We start from the raw sequence: 19,033 nt of genomic DNA on the forward strand, positions 1-19,033 counted from the left end.
TTGGAGCAGAATTGCAGCAGCGTATGGAGTATTTTACGATAAACCTCCGTAGCACCTACCAAGAATTATGCCATTTTCACAAATAAGCTGTTTATTATTTCTACATTGATAATGGGAATAGATATTCATCTGAATATATTTTTGGAGCTCGACTTAACTCACTAGGCAGAAATGTTTTATCTCTTTATATCACCTAACCTAATATTGGCTATTGCTAAATTTCACTGTAATAAAAAAAATACAAAGACTCATTTTATTTAGCAAGACTGAAAATAAAACTAAGACATCAAATCACACCTTTAGAGTTGTCCAAAACAGTTCTTCCATCTATCAGTCCAAGGCAATTAATCCAGCATATCATTTGTAGAGTGATTAATATAACAACAATCATTTCTCAGTTACAAAGGTGGTCTTTCAGCCCTCGGGGCTCTTTGCAAGTAGAATTAGTTTTGACTATTCAATCACCAGCTTGCACAAAAGCAGAAATAGAGAGGAATGGAAATACAAACACAAAATGATTGGCTATTACCTCTTTTAAAAGGAAACACCAGAAATAGTGGCTAGACCCCTACTGAATAGAACTAAAGAAGCAGTGGTTAAGTCCATAGATGCAGAGTGACCACTAGTCAGGATACAACTTATCCTCGATCAAACTTAAATAGGTAAGTCAGTAAATATGAAGATCTTACTTTCACTGTTTATAAATGGTGAAGTTATCTGTGTTGAAAGATAGAGACCCATAGAAACTGCAACAGATCATTAATAAAACATCTACTTTTTTTGGATCAATATAGTCGGCCCTTTGTATCTGTGGATGTGGAACCCGCGGATACAGAGGCAGCTGTACTAGGCCATTTTATATAAGGGACTTGAGCATCCACAGATTTTGGTATGCGGTGGGGGGGAGTGCCCTGGAACCAGTCCCCTGCAGATGCCGAGGGATGACTATATTGCTAAAATTCTTTCAGTGATTTTTTTTCTCTCTCAACTTAATATGATCGCAGATCCCTCTGAATTTATTTTAGTCATATAAAAATTAACAAACTGTGGCTTCCTTTCAAATATTCTGTCCTGATATTAAAAAAGTGATTAAAAACAGTACTGAATATAGATCACTTCTGCAAAGTTTAATGAGTGAGAAACATTCAACCAAGGTGATTTTCCCTTGGAAAGTCCTACAAAAACTGACTTTTATAAACAGTTCCTTATTTTGATAGAGGTTCCATTTATCAATAGCAGCCATGACTTTACTGCCTACAAAACTGCAGGCTGTCACAGTTTACACGTTTAGAATTCAAATGTTTTCAGATCAGGTTTTCTAGTAAGTGTTACAGAAACAAAGTCACACAGACAGACTGGTTAGTTGTCCCAAGCTAAGCTGGAAACAGCCCATTTCCATGGTGTTCCTATTCAGGCAGGTACAGACAACATTGGAGTTAAACGAATGGGTACTACAACAGTTATAGTTTTTGCTTAAAGAAGAAGTGACATTGACACTGAAGGGGGGCGGGTGTAGGACTTCACCGAGGCTCCTTTGTGATCGAGTGCAAGGGACAAGCCATCACAGGATGCTAGTATTAGAGAGAAGTTCCGGTTAAGAATCTGAGCAAGCTTGCTATTCAGAGAGGCTGAGATGTCCTTGCTGCGTATTCCACTGGAGAGAAGTAGTGTTTTCTGAGGCTTAGGCAGCCGGTCTCAAAGCAGAGAAGCCAACAAATATGGAAATCCGGGATGCTGGATATGACATGGTACTCCTAACAAGTGATTAATAGCACTGAAGCGGGAGGAGGGTGAGTGTATCTTAATGATGGATTCCTTACGTTGCTCTCAGACTAACTGCCTCCTGCAAGGCCTTCTGAGCACATTAAAACCCATCACTCCCAGGAACATTTGGCTGCCTGCACAAAGCGTGACCAGGAATGGTGGTTTGAGAATTCTAAGTCTCACAAATTAGAACAGAGAAGGGCAACATTAAAATTAAGAGGGGTTAACCCTTTGTGTATTCCTAGGCCGGCTGAATGCTCCCCCGACTCCCGAAGAGCCTGGTGCTACTTAGAAGCAAGGTAGCCTGACTTTTGGGGCCATTCGAGTAATCAGAAGTCTGGGCGTGGGATCAAAAATGAGATGGAGGGGCTTCCCTGGTGGCGCAGTGGTTGAGAGTCCGCCTGCCGATGCAGGGGACGCGGGTTCGTGCCCCGGTCCGGGAGGATCCCACATGCCGCGGAGCGGCTGGGCCCATGAGCCATGGCCGCTGAGCCTGCGCTCCGGAGCCTGTGCTCCGTAGCAGGAGAGGCCACGGCAGTGAGAGGCCCACGTATCACCAAAAAAAAAAAAAAAAAAAAAAAAAAGAGAGATGGAAATCTGTGCCAGAAAGTATCATTTGTAGTTTCACCGAGAAAAGAGGGGTACAGTGGGAGTTCTTCTTGGAGGGGGGCAGCTAATAACAAATCCTCAGCCAGGGCTTGTCGTGGACGATACCAACAGGCTTACAAGTTCACTCCAGACAGCTGCCCTCCACTTAGCGACTGGTACACACTCCTGCCCCCAACTCCAACTTCAGGACACAAGAAAACCTTTTGCTCATGTTTGTGTTCCCCCCATCCAAATCTCCCAATTTGTAATGAAAAAAACATCTGAGTGGATTCTGATGCAGCCCTTCTGACCCAGGGACTAGGGCGTGAACTCGTACCCACACAGCTGTCTCTGGAGATTTAACACTCGGTGTGAGCCCTGGAGCCCTGGATTTAAAGACACCGGCCGCTTAGCGAACGGGCTCCCCCTTATCACTACATCAGACACACCCCAGCATAAGTCACAGGCACTGAGACTGGGGAATCTTTTGGACGAGCCCTTCTTCCTCCCCCAGAGGAGGTCTTCAACCGTAGGGTCCCCACAGCAGTGAAAAGACACTTGATCTCAAGGAACGCACACAGTTTGCCAAGCAGGTACCACAGTGGCTAACAGATAGCACGGTCCCACTTCAGCAGCTTTGAAGACACCTGAGTTCTTCATTCCTGTCTTCCTGATGCTGAGTGGAACCAACGAACAGGTTAAGAGGAGAAAAAAACCAAATCACAGAATAGGTGAAAAGTTTTAAGAAGAATTGCGTGGTGGTGGCCAAACCCTGACCCTGAAAATGTGGTTGGAAGCCACCACGCTTTCAGCCCTGGGGCAACGAGGGTGGTGTGTAGAAAAGCTGGCGAAACCTACAGCGCCAGCTCTTCCTTACCGGGGCTCCAGAGAGCGGGCCTCGGCAGTAACCCACGGGCTCACGGCCAGGAGCGCCGGGAAAGCCAACGTCCACCACGGCTGTTTCTCCACAGCTCTGCTGGCAAACTTACAAGCACGTATTTGCTCGGTAGCTGGGCCTCACCCACGGGCATCTCCCACCTTAGAGGCACGATGAGAACACGGGACTGCCTTTCCCCACATAAGGGCGGTCCGATCGGAGGCGACACCCCGCACTTCTCCCACTCATTAACAGCATCCCTAATTAAGCCAGCTTCCAAAGGGCGAAGATCAGTGCCTGGAGGTCCAAGGTCTAGCCCACGGTTTCCAAATCTTAACAGAAGTCACGTGACCCACTTACCTGGAGAAAACCCCAGTTCATCAGTCCCTGCCCCCGCCTCCCAGGAAGGGGAATAGGTTTAAGTCCGTTTCTTCTTTTTTCACCACAGTACGTGGAAGAGAGTCAAAGAAGGTAGTGTGGAAGGGAGGGCTGGTTCATCGTTAAAAAATAAAGATCTCTTTGAGTGTCACGTGCGGCCGGGGACAGAAACGTTCAGTTCTCCTCCGCGTCTGCCTCCGCGGGCTCGTCTTCTAAGCCAAAGCTCGGCTTGTCAGCCAGCGCCTCCAAGTGCTTGCCCAGGCTGCCCGCAGAGTCCACGAACATGTCAGGGATGTCTTTGCCAAAGTAAATCTTGCTGTTGGAAGCGATGGCCTTGTACTTCATCAGCTGCAAATACTCAGGGGTCAGCTTCAGCTGGAAGAAAAACGAGGAAGGAAGACGCTGGTGGGGCCCGATTAGGGGAAAGTCTGGGCGGCCTCCCTTTGCTTTCGCGAGGAGAGGGTCTCCGTGAGAACCACGCCCCCCCCCCCCCCCCCCCCCCCGCCCCGCGCCTCTTCCTGGTCTCACTGGTACCTTAGTAACCGCGAAACCCCTTCCCTGGGAGGGAGCAATCTCAGGTCCTCAAGGCGAGAACTGCGAGAGTTTCAGGAGTTTCTCTGTTTACCAGCAAAATTAAACTTCTCTCAGGGTCCAGCTAAGGGAAAGGGAAGGCGCTGGCCTACACGGCCCAGGAGTCCTCGCTCGCGACCACCAGGGGCTGGGGCAGGCGCCGTGTCCTGACAACCACCCGGCAGCTCTCAAGCCGGGCACACGCCCTCTGGCGGCCAGGCGGCGCTGGGCCTTTACCTTATTTGCTTCGGCTATTTTCATGGCAGTGTAGCACTCGGCGTCCGCCTTGGCCTTCTCCCGGGCCAGAAACGCAGCATCTTAAGGGAAGAACGCAGTGAAGTGAAGCGCAGAGGCTATCAGAAGCCTAGTCCCCGCAACCTTCCCCGACTGCCCCCGTGACCCTGGGCACACTGCTCTGGCTTCTCTGTGCTCTGATTTCCCCATTTATGAAACTGGGGCAAAGGCATTTTTTTCCTGTTTCACAAGTGGTTGTGAAAATCGACCAAGAAGAAAGAGCTCTGAGAGCATCTCCCGGGGGTGGGGACTAGCTAACTCTGAGCAAGTCTGCCGCTGTGCCCGACGCTGTCTTTTCCGACAGCATCGTGGAGACACGTCCTCTTTCTAGCCGCTTACTCCTTCTGTGGCCTGTGAGGAGAGGGGCGGGACCCGCCTCAACCTCCAGTCTCCGAGCCCTCCACCCCCGCGCTCTCCCCTCCTAGTACACAGCAAGACCAAGGGAAGACCGAAGAAGGCTCTGGATACGGCCCGAGGTGGATCTGCCCCGAAACCGACTACCATAAACCCAACAGTTCAGCCCCTCTCCAACTTCGGCTCCCTTTTCATTTCCATCAGTCATTTCAGAAAGGCTCTAATTAGCAGCACTTAAGCTGGCACAACTTGAAGGGCATGACATGCCATGGTCCAGACTAACACCTGTTTGGACTAAGACACATTTAAACTTCTACTTTGCAATCTGCTTCCTTAATCTGCTCAGACCAGCTTTTGGTCAAGCTGATGAAAAAATTTTTTTTTTTTTTGCGGTACGGGGGCCTCTCACTGTTGTGGCCTCTCCCGTTGCGGAGCACAGGCTCCGGACGCGCAGGCTCAGCGGCCATGGCTCACGGGCCCAGCCGCTCCGCGGCATGTGGGATCTTCCCGGACCGGGGCACGAACCCGTGTCCCCTGCATCGGCAGGCGGACTCTTAACCACTGCACCACCAGGGAAGCCCTGATGCAAAATTTTTGATATTTACTCCCTGGCCTTGGGAATGAGGCCAGCCTTGCATGAGCAACGTCTGTAGCAAAAGCCTGGGAATCAAGGGGGCACTGGGGTGGGTTCTCACTGCACAGCCTCAGCAAGGCCCTGGGTGGTGGAAGCCTGCAGGCTGGCTGGGGTGCATGCGGCCAACTCCACTGGCCTTAGCGCCTGGTGACCTGCGTTTATAATAAAAATGTGCTGTTCAGCTAAGAGCTGCCCAGTGAGGAGCCGCCGATCTGTAAAAGCCTAACTGGCTCCTCCACGGGCACCTGCAAAGCCCGAGAGGCCCCATCGTGAGTACAACTGGACACAGCACTGTGCAGCCTGAAGCTGGGCCCTGAGGTCTTGTTTTTGGCCTAGAGTTTGCTTGATATAAAGGCACCACACGGAGGAGAAGGTGGGTGGTGGGAATGAGGTGAGAGCTGAGGGGCAGGGGACTGAAGGTGAGTGAGATTCAGAGAAGCTGGCAAAGACAACACCTCTCTCCAGCTCGAGGTGTCGGTATTGAAAGGTGTCTTCTTCACACCCAGCTTAACATCCACAGGGACCCTGAGAGGCCAAAACTATGGTGTTCACGGGCTTCTGAGGAGGGAGCGAGCTGCTGTCTGGACCTAGCTTCTTGGTTTACTTCCAGTGCCAGACTGTGAGCCCAAGACAGCAGGGACCACGTGACTTCCCTTTTTCTTAAGCCTGGCAGAAGAGTCCTGATGGCACCCCAACTAAAATCTGATGAATGACTGAATCTCTCTGAAGTGGAAAATTAACGCCACCCTGGACCGAATCTCCCCAAAACTCGAGTCAGAGCACAGAGAACAAGGGATGTTCCAAAGAAACCATAATATCTGAGAACAGAGATTACAGAGCAAAGGAAATGACTCTCCCACCCCCTGGCCACAGAGTGGGGTTTGAGGAAAAGGCAGGCAGGAATCTCACTCTTGCTCACCTTCGATTTCCGAAATTCTCTTCTCCGTCTCCTTCTCCATCACCTTCTGCCCATAGGTGATTTCTGCCACCTGAGCCACTTTCTCTGCCTCTGTATGAATGAAGTTGAGAAAAGGCTTAGAGTTCTGATATTTCCAGAGTTTGACTGCATTGCACCTTTCACCTGACCTGAGGCCCTGATGCAGGGCAGTGGGTGAGCTCGGGTGAAAGGCCACTGGCCCAGAGGCAGCCCTGGCAGGCTCCCTCTCCCAAGTCACAGGATATTTCTTCCAAAGGAAGGTTTTAAGGGTTAAGGTACAGGTTTCCTCCTGCCAGTGCACTTTAGGGAGTGGCCAGGGCTGTGGCTGGTCGTCGGGTGCAGTGGTGAGGAACCCGGGCTCAGGGGCAGAGTCCCTGGATTTGAACCCCGTTTCCATCACTTCTCTGCCATGTGACCTTGGGCAGTAATCCAGCCTCTGTGGGCTTCAGCTTAGTGAAAGGAGGTTAAGGATGGTGCCTGCCTCACCCGGCGGGGGAGGGTGTGTGAGGAGCGAGATGATTCACCCGCGAGCGTTTAGAAAAGCCCACGGCTCACAGTAAGGGCCCAATCGGTGTTATTATTATCGTGAATGAAGAATTAACTGGAAGGGCTCCTTTCATTTAAGAGATCTGTGGAAACTCGAAACTCACGATCCCTGGCTGTGATCTGACCACTTCAGCTCTGTTTCCGGGGGATGAAGGCTGCCCCTGCGTGGGGCAGGGCTTCGGAGGACCGTGCCCCGGGCTTCCTGAATCTCTCCACCCTCCCCAGCCCGTCTGCTCTGAAAGGGGACCCCAGAAGCACAGCCGGACCGATGAGGGCCTTCTTCCGCTCTGTCTCGGCTTCCTTCTCCACCACCTTCTGCTTCTGGGCTGCAATCAGAAGCTTCGTCTTCTCGCTTTCCCTGAAGGGGAGAAAAACGCACAGCTGTGAGGCCGCTGGGGACCCGCTTCGGCGGAGCTTCACTGTGCCCTGAAGACAAGCTGCCCCCGGCCCGGGGGACGCAAGCTGTCGTGCCTTCCTCTCTCCTGGCAGGCTCGTTAATGTCCCAGGTGAAAGCGGCTCTGCTGCAGGCGGTGACATGGCTTGCCTTCTCCTCCAAAACTCATTGGGAGGAAATAAAGCATAACTGACTTCAGTAAAAGGCACCTGCCTGCCCACGCAGTCGCCTCTCCCCGTCTTCTTCGGCAGGAGCCGTGAAATGCCACACGCCTCCCCCCCGCCCCCTCCCCCGCCCTCTGAAGAGCATCCCTGCTCTGTCGTTGCGGAGCCCCGGTGAGCGTCCTGACATGCCTGCCCCATCTTCCAGGGTGGTGCGCTGTAACAAACACTCAAGAGGGGATGCCTGGCCCGGCGTCGATCAACCCCGGGATGGGATGAACGGGAGGCGGGGGAGAGCGGTGGTTACGGCTGGGGCACCGGGCACACTCACATCAGCTCGTAGTTCCTGCGGATGGCTTCAGGTATGTTGGGCTTTGTCACCCGCACAGCCTGGAGAGGGATAAAAACAGCACCCGATGAGGAGGTGAGGGGCTGAGGGACCAGCTTCCACGGGTCCTTGATCTTCCTGCACAGACAGGACATCCTCTGGAAGAGGGGATGCACCTTCCTCGGGGGCCGGGGGCGGTGGCAGGGCTCCCACCAGGGCGGTGCTTACTTGGATGACGAGCCCGGGGGCCATGGAGGTCAGGTCCTGTTGCAAAGCCAGTTTGAGATTTTCATCAATCTGATCTGGAATCAAGACAGATAGAAAAAGGAGCTGTTACACTTTTCAGGCGGGGAGGAGGGAAGTATGGTGGTAGAGTGCAAGGCAAGACAGCGGCTCAAGAATGCACCTGACAGGCAAAAGGTCTTCCCAAGGCAGAGTGCTCATCAGAGCCCGGATGTCTAAAGACGCCCTGCAAGACTCTCACAGTGGGATGCCCACTCAGTCTGCTACGTGAGCCGGACGTGAGCGTGTCCTTTCCCTGGGGCCTCAAGAAAATATCAGCCTCGCCCAGAAGGGAACTAAGCTTTAAAAGGACAAACAACAACTCTAGCACATTTTTTGAGTCAGGCGGCAGCTTTTCCCTAGAAACAGCAGCAACAGAAGGTGGCCACCTGGCTTTCACGAAGAAGGAAGGTGGAATGGCCAAGTTAGGTATTTTGAAAAAGCCAAGCACATTGAATCTAGTAATTTTAGAGGTTTCTAAAAGAAAACAGACTCTGATGTCAAGGAAAGCCCCAAGGAAGACTAATTCCATTAGGAACTCCATCAAATGACACAAGGAGAAAAATGACAATTTACAGTTCTGGAAACGAGCCCAAGTGGTTTGATGTGTTGTTTGCTTTGGTCTTGATTCTGTCTGAAACATGACACGTGAGTCACTTCACGGACAAGGGTTGGAAGAGCTGTAACCAACTGTCCCTCTAGCTGTGACCCTAGAACAGCGGCGCCCAGGCTGCCTGCTCTGACCTGGGCCTTCCCTGCCCTGCCCCCCGCCCATGAGATCCTCAGTAAGATCCTGGAAGAGCACTGAGAGAAGGACCCACGAAACCAGGCTGGGACATCTACACGGAACCATCTCCCTACTGTCAGCTGCCATCTGCTTAAGTGGCCATTCGTGATCCAGGAGCCTTTGAGGAACAGTACGTCTAACTCCTTGCCTGTTATAGATGCTCAAACTGAGGCCCACAGGGGTTGTGATGTGCTCAAGCTAGTCGGGACCCAAAATAAAGAACTTGTTTAATTATTCTGCTTTGGTTGTTAGGGTTGAGAACAGCACTTTCTTCAACTGTCATATGGCTAAGCAAGGGGTTTTAATACTTCTACATATCAGATACGTTCCCACCAGCCTCTCAGCACTGAGGGAGAAATGCCCATAAGGGCAGCACCTCACACCTGACATGGGTCTAACAATTTGATGGCTAGAGATAAACATTCCATTCCACATTTTCTATTTTAAATAGGAGACCAACCAAACTTTAAGGGAGATGGCCTATACCCTCCATAAGTTAATAACACAGTTGTTTATCAGATTAAATTCTGAGTCAAAGCAGAAAATTGTGACCCTGGGCTAGTAACTTTCTAGGAATATCTGGAAGAAATATTTTGCATGGTGGTTTACTACCAAAATAACACCAGTGCTAAGTTGTTTATAGGTGATGGTTATGCTGACAGATGCAGATTAAGTTATGTTATTAAGTGAACCCAAAGAGGGTCTTCAGACAAACTTCTTAACAAGTACTGGATAACATTTTAATAAAACAGGCAAAGAGGATGCATCAGAGCAAGCAGTGATAAAAACTGCAGTCAAGCTGAAAGTCAGGGCTATGAGTCCTGAGAGGAGGGGACCAGAGAAAAACTTTCCAACTTCAAGGAACAGGATTAGAGACTTGAGTTTCTCCTTTGCAGATGCAAACAGATTCTAAACAAAACAGTGCTTGCTGGCAAGGATGAGGTTAAAAAGAAAGATATTTCAAAGCAAACACACTTCCCTAGCTCCTCTGTACAAGAAGTTTTACTTTACTAGGACTCCAAGTTCATCTGCAAGATAGTGAGAAGTTCTCTAATGCAGAACAACTTCACATTTTAATTCTCTCTACATGGAAATTAGAGCTCTTCTGTCTTTTGTTGTTTCAAATGCTTTGAAATGTTCATTTAATGGCACAAGTTCTAAAACAATGGATAGCAAGAAAACTAAGATATTTTATGAAATTCTATCAGTTTGAGGTTAGAAAAAAATCAACAGCAGATTTACTGAATTGTTCTTAACAGCACACTGAATCCAAACCCCACAAGAGAATCCAAAGCCTATAAAGTGAATTTAGATTCATTTTCTTCTGCAGAAAAGTCAAAAGTGCTTCTGATGATTTCCCAAATCTGAAACACAGTGCAAAAGGCTGTTTGCTTAATTAAGACCACTGGTGTCGCCAATGATTCCGCCTCTGTCTACTCTACAGAATGTTCTCACTCAGGGTCCTTTTAATGAAGTTTCTTGGGAAAAACCACTGTCCAGTCCTGATGTCAAGAATAGCTGTTACCACTGATTGCAAAGTTCATTTGCTTTTATTTATTTATTTTATTTTGCGGTACGTGGGCCTCTCACTGTTGCGGCCCCTCCCGTTGCGGAGCACAGGCTCCGGACGCGCAGGCCCAGCGGCCATGGCTCACGGGCCCAGCCGCTCCGCGGCATGTGGGATCTTCCCGGACCGGGGCACGAACCCGTGTTCCCTGCATCGGCAGGCGGACTCTCAACCACTGCGCCACCAAGCAAGCCCCGGGGGCTACTCTTTGTTGTGGTGCGCGGGCTTCTCATTGCGGTGGCTTCTCTTGTTGCAGAGGCTGGCTCTAGGCGCGCGGGCTTCAGTAGTTGCGACGTGTGCACCCAGTAGCTGTGGCACGTGGGCTCAGGAGTTGTGGCTCGTGGGCTCTAGAGCGCAGGCTCCGTAGTTGTGGAGCACGGGCTTAGTTGCTCCGCGGCATGTGGGATCTTCCTGGCCCAGGGCTCAAACCCGTGTCCCCTGCATTGGCAGGCGGATTCTTAACCACTGTGCCACCAGGGAAGTCCCACGTGGGTCCTTTCTGTTCTAAGTGTTTCCCTATTCCTCTCTACAGGTATAGGGTAAAAACAACAACCACCAAAACCCACAGAGGTTCTAGGAACTGTAAGTAGCTATGGTCCTTGTCCCACTTCTAGAACTAAACGTGACCCTTGCTGTTCTCATCACTCAGTCCTGGTGCCCTTCATCCAGGGTGGCATGGATGAAGCCAGAAGCCAGGGGAGGGAGGTCTGAGCTTCAGCTCTGCTACCAGACAGCTCTGGCACTTCCTCCCTTTGGGCCTTAGTACCCTTATCTTGAAAGGAGGATGCTGGGTAATCTCTAAGGCTCTTCTAGAACTGACCCCTCTTCATTACAAAACGATGTTTAGGGACAGTGGGAACACATTTCCATCCCAGGCCTCCGATTCCGGAAAGGAGCGAGTCCTCTCATCCACTATTACCTCTGTGCCCAACGCTCAACCACTCTCACGAGCTTCTTCCGCCGGCATCAGCATTTCCCAGGAGTGCCCTGTGTGACCACCCGCTTCCCGGGCACTGGATCTTCAACACTTCCGGGCCTCTGGTACCCATCCCGCCCTGTGGGCGGCTCAGAAGCAGGCGGCGGGGGAAGCAGGGCTGCTCGAGCAGGTGATCATCGCAAGAGGCTTTCTTACCGAAGAGCTCGATGTAGACCTCCTGGAGCGTGTGGACACTGCAGAACTGGTTCAGCTCGTGGTGGATCTTGTTGAAGATGAGCGCCTTGTCGTAGTCGGCAGTGTAGTTCTTCACTATGTCATACACTGGGAGGAAGGAGAGATGCAGGATGAGGACGGGCGGGACTCACATCCCCGGACACAGGAGCTGTCCCTGCCCGGGGCGCTGCAGCACACACGGGCAGGCGTGGGGCCGGTGGGGGGGCGGGGCTGGGCTGGGGGCGGGGCACGGCAAGCACACACCTGCGTGTGGGACCAGGAAGTTCACCACCTCGATTCGGTCGAAGTAGATCATCACGCCACCGCTGTCGGAAGAGGCGTGGACACAGCAGTCAGGGCTAAGCTCTGGAATATAGTGCCTCTCCCAAGGGGTGGCGGGAGGTGTGTGACTTGACAGGAAAGGAGGAGAGTTCACGGGGGGAGGGGGCTGAGGGGGGCGGTGAGAGGTCAGAGGCAGGAGGCGCTCCAGGCAGGAGTCCTTCCGAGCGGAGAGCGAGAACGCAATCTCGTGAGAAATCACACCTCCTAAAAATACCTCCGTGAAACGAAACTTTGGCGGTAAGACAAGAGTAGTTCACCTCCTTTGAATCTGCAGTGCCTTTTGATTAAAGCAATCAATCGAAAGGAAGAGACTAATGGTCACTGTTTCTCACTTTGTTTTCACCATCACTTTAGTTCAGCCCTCCCCGCCCCTGACATTCATTAGAAAACAATTTCAAACATACAGAAAAGCTGAAAGAAGAGTACAACTAACACTCATATATCAACACCTAAATTTAACAATTGTTAACATTTTACCTGTTGATTGATCTACTTTTTTTTTTTTGCTGAACATTTCAAAGCAAGCTGTGGTCAGGATACCTTAGCCCTTAACACCTGTCAAGCATCCATCACCTAAGAATAATGACAGTCTCCTACAGAGTCACAATACCATTTCCAAACCTAAGGAAATTAGCAGTAATTCCTTACCATCTAATACCCAGTCTTTCTCCAAATTTCCCCAGAAGTTCGTGTCATGGACTGAATTATGCGCTCTCCAAAATCCATATGCTGAAACTCTAATCCCCAGTGCGACTGTATTTGGAAGCAGGGCCTTTACAGGGGTAATTAAGGTTAAATGAAGTTATAAATGGTGGGGCCCTGATCTGACTGGACTGGTAAAGAAAAGAAGAAAAAGACACCAGAGATCTTTTTCTCTCTCCACACGCGCATAGAGGAAAGGCCACGTGAGGACACAGCAAAGGAGCCACTTGCAGGCCAGGAACCAACCTTGCTGCCACCTTCACCTTGGACTTTGAGCTTCTAGAACCGTGAGCAGATAAATGTCTGTTGTCTAAGCCACCCAGTCTGTGGTATTCTGTTATGGCAGCCCAAAATGACTAACGCAGTTTCTGTAATGTCTTTAATAGCTGTTATTTTGGAACCAAGTTCTAAGCAAGGTTCACTATTACATTTGCTTATATCTTTACGTCTCCTTTTTGACCCGAGGCCCCTCCAAGTACAATGACTTTGTGCTGAAGTTGGGCCATTCTGTGGGATGTTCCGATTCTGCATTTGTCCGAGTGTTTCCTTATGGGGGGGTTTACTTTGTTACCCTGTCCCTGTTCAGACCTTCCTGACTCTCCAACCGGACCACCGTATTGGTTTTCTCTTTGAATTTCCTGCCCCTGAGCTCTCCCCCGCTACCACCTTTCCAACATTCTCCATAGCTAGTTCTGCTAAAGTTATCTTCCTCTAGCAAGTTATTTGTGCGCTAAAAGCCTTTATCATGGCATTCAAGGCCCTTCCAAACTTGTCTCTCTTCTGCGATTTTCTCTACTGCACTCCACCACCTACTCAACTCACAACATAGGGAGCTTGGGGGCAGAGAACTTGGTGAAACCACCAAGTGGTACATCCCTTTTCACTGTCTCTTACTGTAGCCAGCCAGATGGCCTTGCCTCTTATTTGGGCTTCACAGCTTTATTCTGGGCACCTTACCTTGTCCCACAAGGTACATTCTTCACCTCATCTGTCTGGAGTGTGGTCTGGAATTAGGGGAGACATAAGATGCTGTAAGGTGAGCAGTGACAGACAAAGTGAGTTCTTTTGGGAAACCCAAACAGCCTTCACCTTGAATACTTATTTGGGTTAAACTTGGCCTCTGTGAAATGTGAATACTCCCATTGAATCCTCCTCACTTACAGAGTGTGAGACTAAACCAAGCAAAGGTACCCACTCTGCTTCCCTGCAAATGAACCACCACATGAACAAGCTGAGCAATGACGGTTTACTGAAAAAGACCCTGGATTAGGAGTCCTAAGACCCGGGTTTACTTCCATTTCTTCCATTTACTAGTCTTGAAACAGCAGATTCTTTATTTAACCTCATAGCCTCTAAAACCTGCTCGGCCCATTCTCAGGATTATTGTGAGACTCAAATGATATAATGTGCATGAATGCACTTTGAAAACCATCAAGCACAGTAAATGGCAGAAGAAACCTACAGAGCAAATGCTGAGGAGGTATCCCAGGATACCTTCCTGGGTTAGTTTAAAAGTCATTCTCTGAATCTTCTTATTCCTCTTAGCTGGACATACTTCAGAGAGGACTAGTCTAACTTAGCCTGGCTTTGGGTCTGTCATAACGAATCCTACACCTATTTTAGCTGTCATTTCCCTTCTCCAAGTTCACCACCCCCCAATTATGTTCACATCTCTGAAGTTCAAAAAAGAACCAGCAAAATTACCGTGTTTTATTTCCATCTATGTTGGTAGCCTGTGGTTCAAAATACACAGATGCACAAACGTCCTACTTCTCCTTCTGCGTACTCACAACAGATTCTTCTCTGGTTTTGTCTTGAAGTGAAGCCATAGTTCCCAGCTGGGAATGACGGGCCAAGGCAATGACCCCGTTCAGCTATTTCAACAATCAAGTAAAACTCCAGAAGTAAAGGGCTCATGGAGCCTCATACTTTATATTATATATATGACTTATTCTTTTTTTTTTTTTTTTTTTGCGGTACGCGGGCCTCTCACTGTTGTGGCCTCTCCCGTTGCGGAGCACAGGCTCCGGACGTGCAGGCTCAGCGGCCATGGCTCACGGGCCCAGCCGCTCCACGGCATGTGGGACCTTCCCGGACCGGGGCACGAACCCGTGTCCCCTGCATCGGCAGGCGGACTCTCAACCACTGTGCCACCAGGGAAGCCCTATATGACTTATTCTTAAGTGATTCCTTGAAAAGGCATTATACTCATCCACTCATCCAATGGCTAAATCATTCCAAATCATGCACTAATCACCACCCAAGTCTGCAGTCATCCCACCCTGCCCCACAAGCCGAGTATACCTGCACAGACTTATAGGATGTGATGAATGGGAGCATGAGATGGAAGCCAGGGCCGCTGGTGGAAGTCAGCAGGGCACCGCCTCTGCAGAGGAGGAAGAGAGAGAGGCAGGCTTGGTTTAGGAAAGGGGTGTCTGTTACATCAATACTGTTTGGGCCCACTTTCTCTGCAGCCCCATAAACATTTAATATAGAGTGACATGTGCCAGAGCCATGCCCACAGATCCCTTTTTTCCTCTCAGCTTGACCCTAATATTCTAGGAAGCCTGATGCTAAAACCTAAAACTGCTATTCATGCTTTTGCAGTGAGAAAAATGGGCACACAGACAAAGTGGAATAAAGACAGCAGAATCCCTGGCTATACTTGAGATAAGAGAGGAGAGCTGTTTTGTCGTGTCTGTTGGGCAGTGAAATCCGGTAATATAGTGACCAATTAATGGTACTAGTGTTGGAGTCCAGTGACACAAAGAACCAAAAGAATAATTTTAAGTACACTTGATAAACCATCTAAATATATTTTTGGCAGTACAGTTACTTTTCTAATCAAGTTATATGTAAATGGTAATAAAATTAAAAGCCATTTGGGGGGACTTAGAAGCAGATGGTGGGAAGAAATAATTAAAGGGAGAGGGAAACCCAATCAGACTTCTAGAACTCGCTATTGGCATCCAGAGAAAAAGCATTATGGGGTACATATAAGAAGGAGTTCATAAAGACTTAAAGCAAATAACTTGGTTATGGAGGTTACTCAAAGGAAAGCAACCCAAGATTTAAATGCTTTTTTTGCTTTATATTATTTAAGTCACAGATACATTTTTTTTAGAAAGAGCAATAAAAATAAAGTGACATAATGGGTTATTGTAAGAACCACTATCGTAGAGCTTGCCTTGATGGATACAAATCAACCTGCAGGCTCTTTCCTTTTTCCTGAAATGTTAATTTTAAAGAGTAGGTCCACATTACATCTCCTCAGGTTGCCATCAAGAACCGGTACTCATCAGAGGTAAGCTCGTGGCACCAAGACGCCCAGAGGGAAGTAGGAGAAAACAGTGTTTCAGAGATGATCTTCAAGGAGCATGGTTGCCTTTAGGTTTTCTCCCTAAATCTCTCTACACGTTTATCGATTCTCATCCATGGCATCAGACTACTAGGTTTTATATTTACATTTATGTATGTACTTACGTGTGTGTGTATTCCCTTCCCCATGGTCACTGACACAAAAGCTCAACTTAAAAGACTCTCCTATTCAACAAAATGTAAACGCAGTTGGTCAGCAGAATCTGTTAAACATTGACTAGGAAAGCCAGTCAGTGAACAGGAAGTTGCAAGCTACTCCCTGTCGCTGCCTTACCTGTAATACACCCCAATATGTCCCTCTTCTATCTTGTGCACAGCTGAGAAGAGAGATGCACACAAGAAACTGGCAGCCACAGCCACAACTGCTCCCAGCTGAGCCATCAGTGAGGGTTCACCCTGGGGGAAAAGATACAGCAAGACATGTGCGCTCTGACTTGCGGGAGAAAAGCTCTGACAGCGAGAGCACCTCCCCAAGCTGAGCTCCGGAAAGTGGCTCACGTCCAGTCTGTAGTAGTATGAACACAAGGCTGGATCTACAACTCTCTTCCTCCTTGCTCTCACTTGGCACCACCATTCCTTAACTATGGAATTATACTCTCCACCTCCCCGAAGAGGCAGTGGCTCCCGATACAGCCGTGGCCCAAGGGAGAACCAGTGCCAATTGGGCAGCGTTCAGGACACAGCCTTCCCTTTCTGTGAACACGAATGGGCTGTCACCGGAGCCACTCATATTAGTAAAAGGGAAGCGAGGCAGCCTGCAGCACGTTGGCCCAAATTACAGAGGAGGTCAGAGGACAGGCAGTTGTGGCTGTGTAATTCTGGTCAGAGCCTCCCAGTCCTAACTGCCTGCCACTTCAAAGGAAACCATTATTTATTCCTTTCAGAGGCTGGAGCGACAGAGACAGCATGCGAGCCGAGTTCCATGGCGGGATTCTCTGGCCTTTCATCCACCTTCCCAGTTATTCCTTTGGCCCTAAACAATATAGGTCTCTGAGCACCACTGAAGCCACACTCCCTCCCATATGCTTGACTGGCACTTTGCACCTCACAGGTTCCCCAAGCCCATGGTTAGAGGGGAAAGGGGGGGTTCCCCAGGCTGGGTAGACTCTGGGGCTCCTGGGTTCAACTGTATTCAGGCACCAGGACGCGAAAGAGTTGGTATCCAGAGACTCATTTCCTGAACACTGAATGATCTGGAAAAACTACGGTAACTGTCAGCGAGGTTCCCAATCGGGCGCGCCTGGGCCCACGCGTCCAGCGCGTGGATTTCTGTCTCCCGGGTCTAACTTAACTCGGGCGCAGACGTCTGCGAGGCACTTATTTCACCGTGCGGCCTCCAGCTACCGATCTGCAGCTGCGTCCTATCTGCAAAAGCCCTTTCCTCCCCGAAGTCACCCCCGCCCCACCTCGCGCTCCTTCCCTGCCCTCTTCTGAGAGAGGGTCGCGAGTCCCAGGAGCCCTGGGTCGGGGCTGGAGGCTCCAAGAGCCTCCGCTCCGTCCCGCCTAGAGGCTCGCGGGGAAGGGACGGGACAGAAAGGGGCTGCTTTCCCGCTCCCGAGGGAGAAAGGATGCTGTGCTGGGGGCCGTGGGGAACCGTCGATCAGCTCCTGCCGGGAGCCTCACCGAGGCCCAAGCGCACGCACTAAGGGGCGGGGGCCGCGTACCAGGCTGTCCCTCCAGGCGCTCCGTACTCGTCCGAACCCCTGTGCAACCGCAGAAACCGCCACACCTCTCCGCACGCCACTTCCTTCCGGGCCCGTCGCTTCGATGACGCCATTAGTTCACGCGAGAAGACCACGCCTCTTCTCTCCCTAGTTCGCCAGTGCCGCTCCCGCGCCCCGAGCGGCCGGTGGCCGCGGGTGGCCGCCAGGAGGCGCCCGCGACGCGGTCCGGGCGGTCAGGACCGCGGTCTGAGATTTCCGGGGTGGGGGTGGCGCGGGCGCCTGGAGAGTGACCCCGGGGACGAGGCGAGTGGCGGCGGGTGCTCAGACCGACGTGTCACTTTCCGAGGATTTGACTTTGGAGTTTGCTCCGGATTCCCCTCCACGTTAGGTCAAGCCTGTTTTTTTGTTTATTTGTTTTGTTTTGCTTTTTTTCGGAGCAGGTACCAGCGACCTGCAAGCCTTCTAGCCCTCTGTTCCGCTCTCCTGTAGCACCGCTGAATGAAACATCCTTTAAATGTGCAGATTAGCACCGTTACGTAGCTAATCAACAGTCTCTACTTTGAATTGCCCTTTATGCTTTCCTACGAGCTTTGGCCTTTGAGGTCCCTACAGCACCGTAAAGTAGATTAAGAAGGAATTATCTCAATTTTAGTGAACAAAATCTAGGTTTAGTGAGGTGCGAGGGTAGCAGTGGATGAAAGCCTGCTTTTCTCTTCCTTAACGTCAGGAGTTTAACTGCCTTGTAACTGGTGCCGCTGCGCACAGGGGCTTGTGCTTGTCAGTGTCTCCCCGCTAGACTGTAAGTTCCCTGAGGGTGGGGACTGCATCTTCCTCAGCATCCCGGGCCCTTAGGTACCCAGTAAAAACAGACCGCAGCACGGTGGCCGAGAACCAGCATCCAGACCTAGTGTCTCCCAGTCCGCAGCCTTCACTGGTCCGCAGCATCACGCTAGGGCATTTCTAATTCAGCCACTGAAGTTACTGTGTTCTCAGAAAGGAGTCCACTTAATTACAGCCTTCGGTACTTGGAAAGCGTTTACACAGGGAAGATGGCAAGCTGGTGGTGCTGGACAGACTGAGGACACTGGAAAAGGAAAGTGTAGGTTTTCCAGGCATGGAACTGGCCCATTTCCAACCCCCTCCCCATCTCCTGGGGGTTTGCTCTGGGTGAGTTTGTGTTGAGATGTTTCATTATATGTTCAGCCCACAAGTGGGCGCTGCCGGGGAGCTCTGTGCCCACCTCCATGAAACAGGGTTTCTCCTCTCCCCACCCTGTCACTGCAAATCTCCCCCTCCCCCAACACACGCATTGTGCACACAAACTTGACCAATTTCC

General features: G+C 50.3%; 1 protein-coding gene across 1 annotated transcript; it reads right to left on the minus strand.

Moving 5' to 3' along the window:
• Nucleotides 1-251: 251 nt before the first annotated feature.
• On the minus strand, nucleotides 252-17,790 carry ERLIN2 (ER lipid raft associated 2). The gene is made up of 12 exons (XM_081220962.1): nucleotides 17,698-17,790; nucleotides 16,308-16,429; nucleotides 14,960-15,041; nucleotides 13,613-13,659; nucleotides 11,876-11,937; nucleotides 11,594-11,719; nucleotides 8,054-8,127; nucleotides 7,829-7,887; nucleotides 7,209-7,300; nucleotides 6,379-6,468; nucleotides 4,415-4,494; nucleotides 252-3,982 (listed from the first exon to the last, which is right to left on the minus strand). The coding sequence occupies exons 2-12, from the start codon at nucleotides 16,412-16,414 to the stop codon at nucleotides 3,782-3,784; spliced, it is 1,020 nt and encodes a 339-aa protein (XP_081077088.1). The 5' UTR covers nucleotides 16,415-16,429; nucleotides 17,698-17,790; the 3' UTR covers nucleotides 252-3,781.
• Between the last annotated feature and the right edge of the window lie 1,243 nt (nucleotides 17,791-19,033).

This window comes from Mesoplodon bidens (assembly GCF_964165515.1).
Source record: "Mesoplodon bidens genome assembly, chromosome: 20".
Lineage (NCBI taxonomy): Eukaryota > Metazoa > Chordata > Mammalia > Artiodactyla > Ziphiidae > Mesoplodon > Mesoplodon bidens.

Coding starts and splice junctions, on each gene's coding strand:
- ERLIN2 (XM_081220962.1), bottom strand. CDS start 16,414: ATGGCTCAGCTGGGAGCAGTTGTGGCTGTGGCTGCCAGTTTCTTGTGT. Junction 15,042..16,307: donor CATATTGGGGTGTATTACAG/GTAAGGCAGCGA, acceptor CCTCCTCTGCAG/AGGCGGTGCCCTGCTGACTT. Junction 7,888..8,053: donor CCCCCGGGCTCGTCATCCAA/GTAAGCACCGCC, acceptor ATCCCTCTCCAG/GCTGTGCGGGTGACAAAGCC.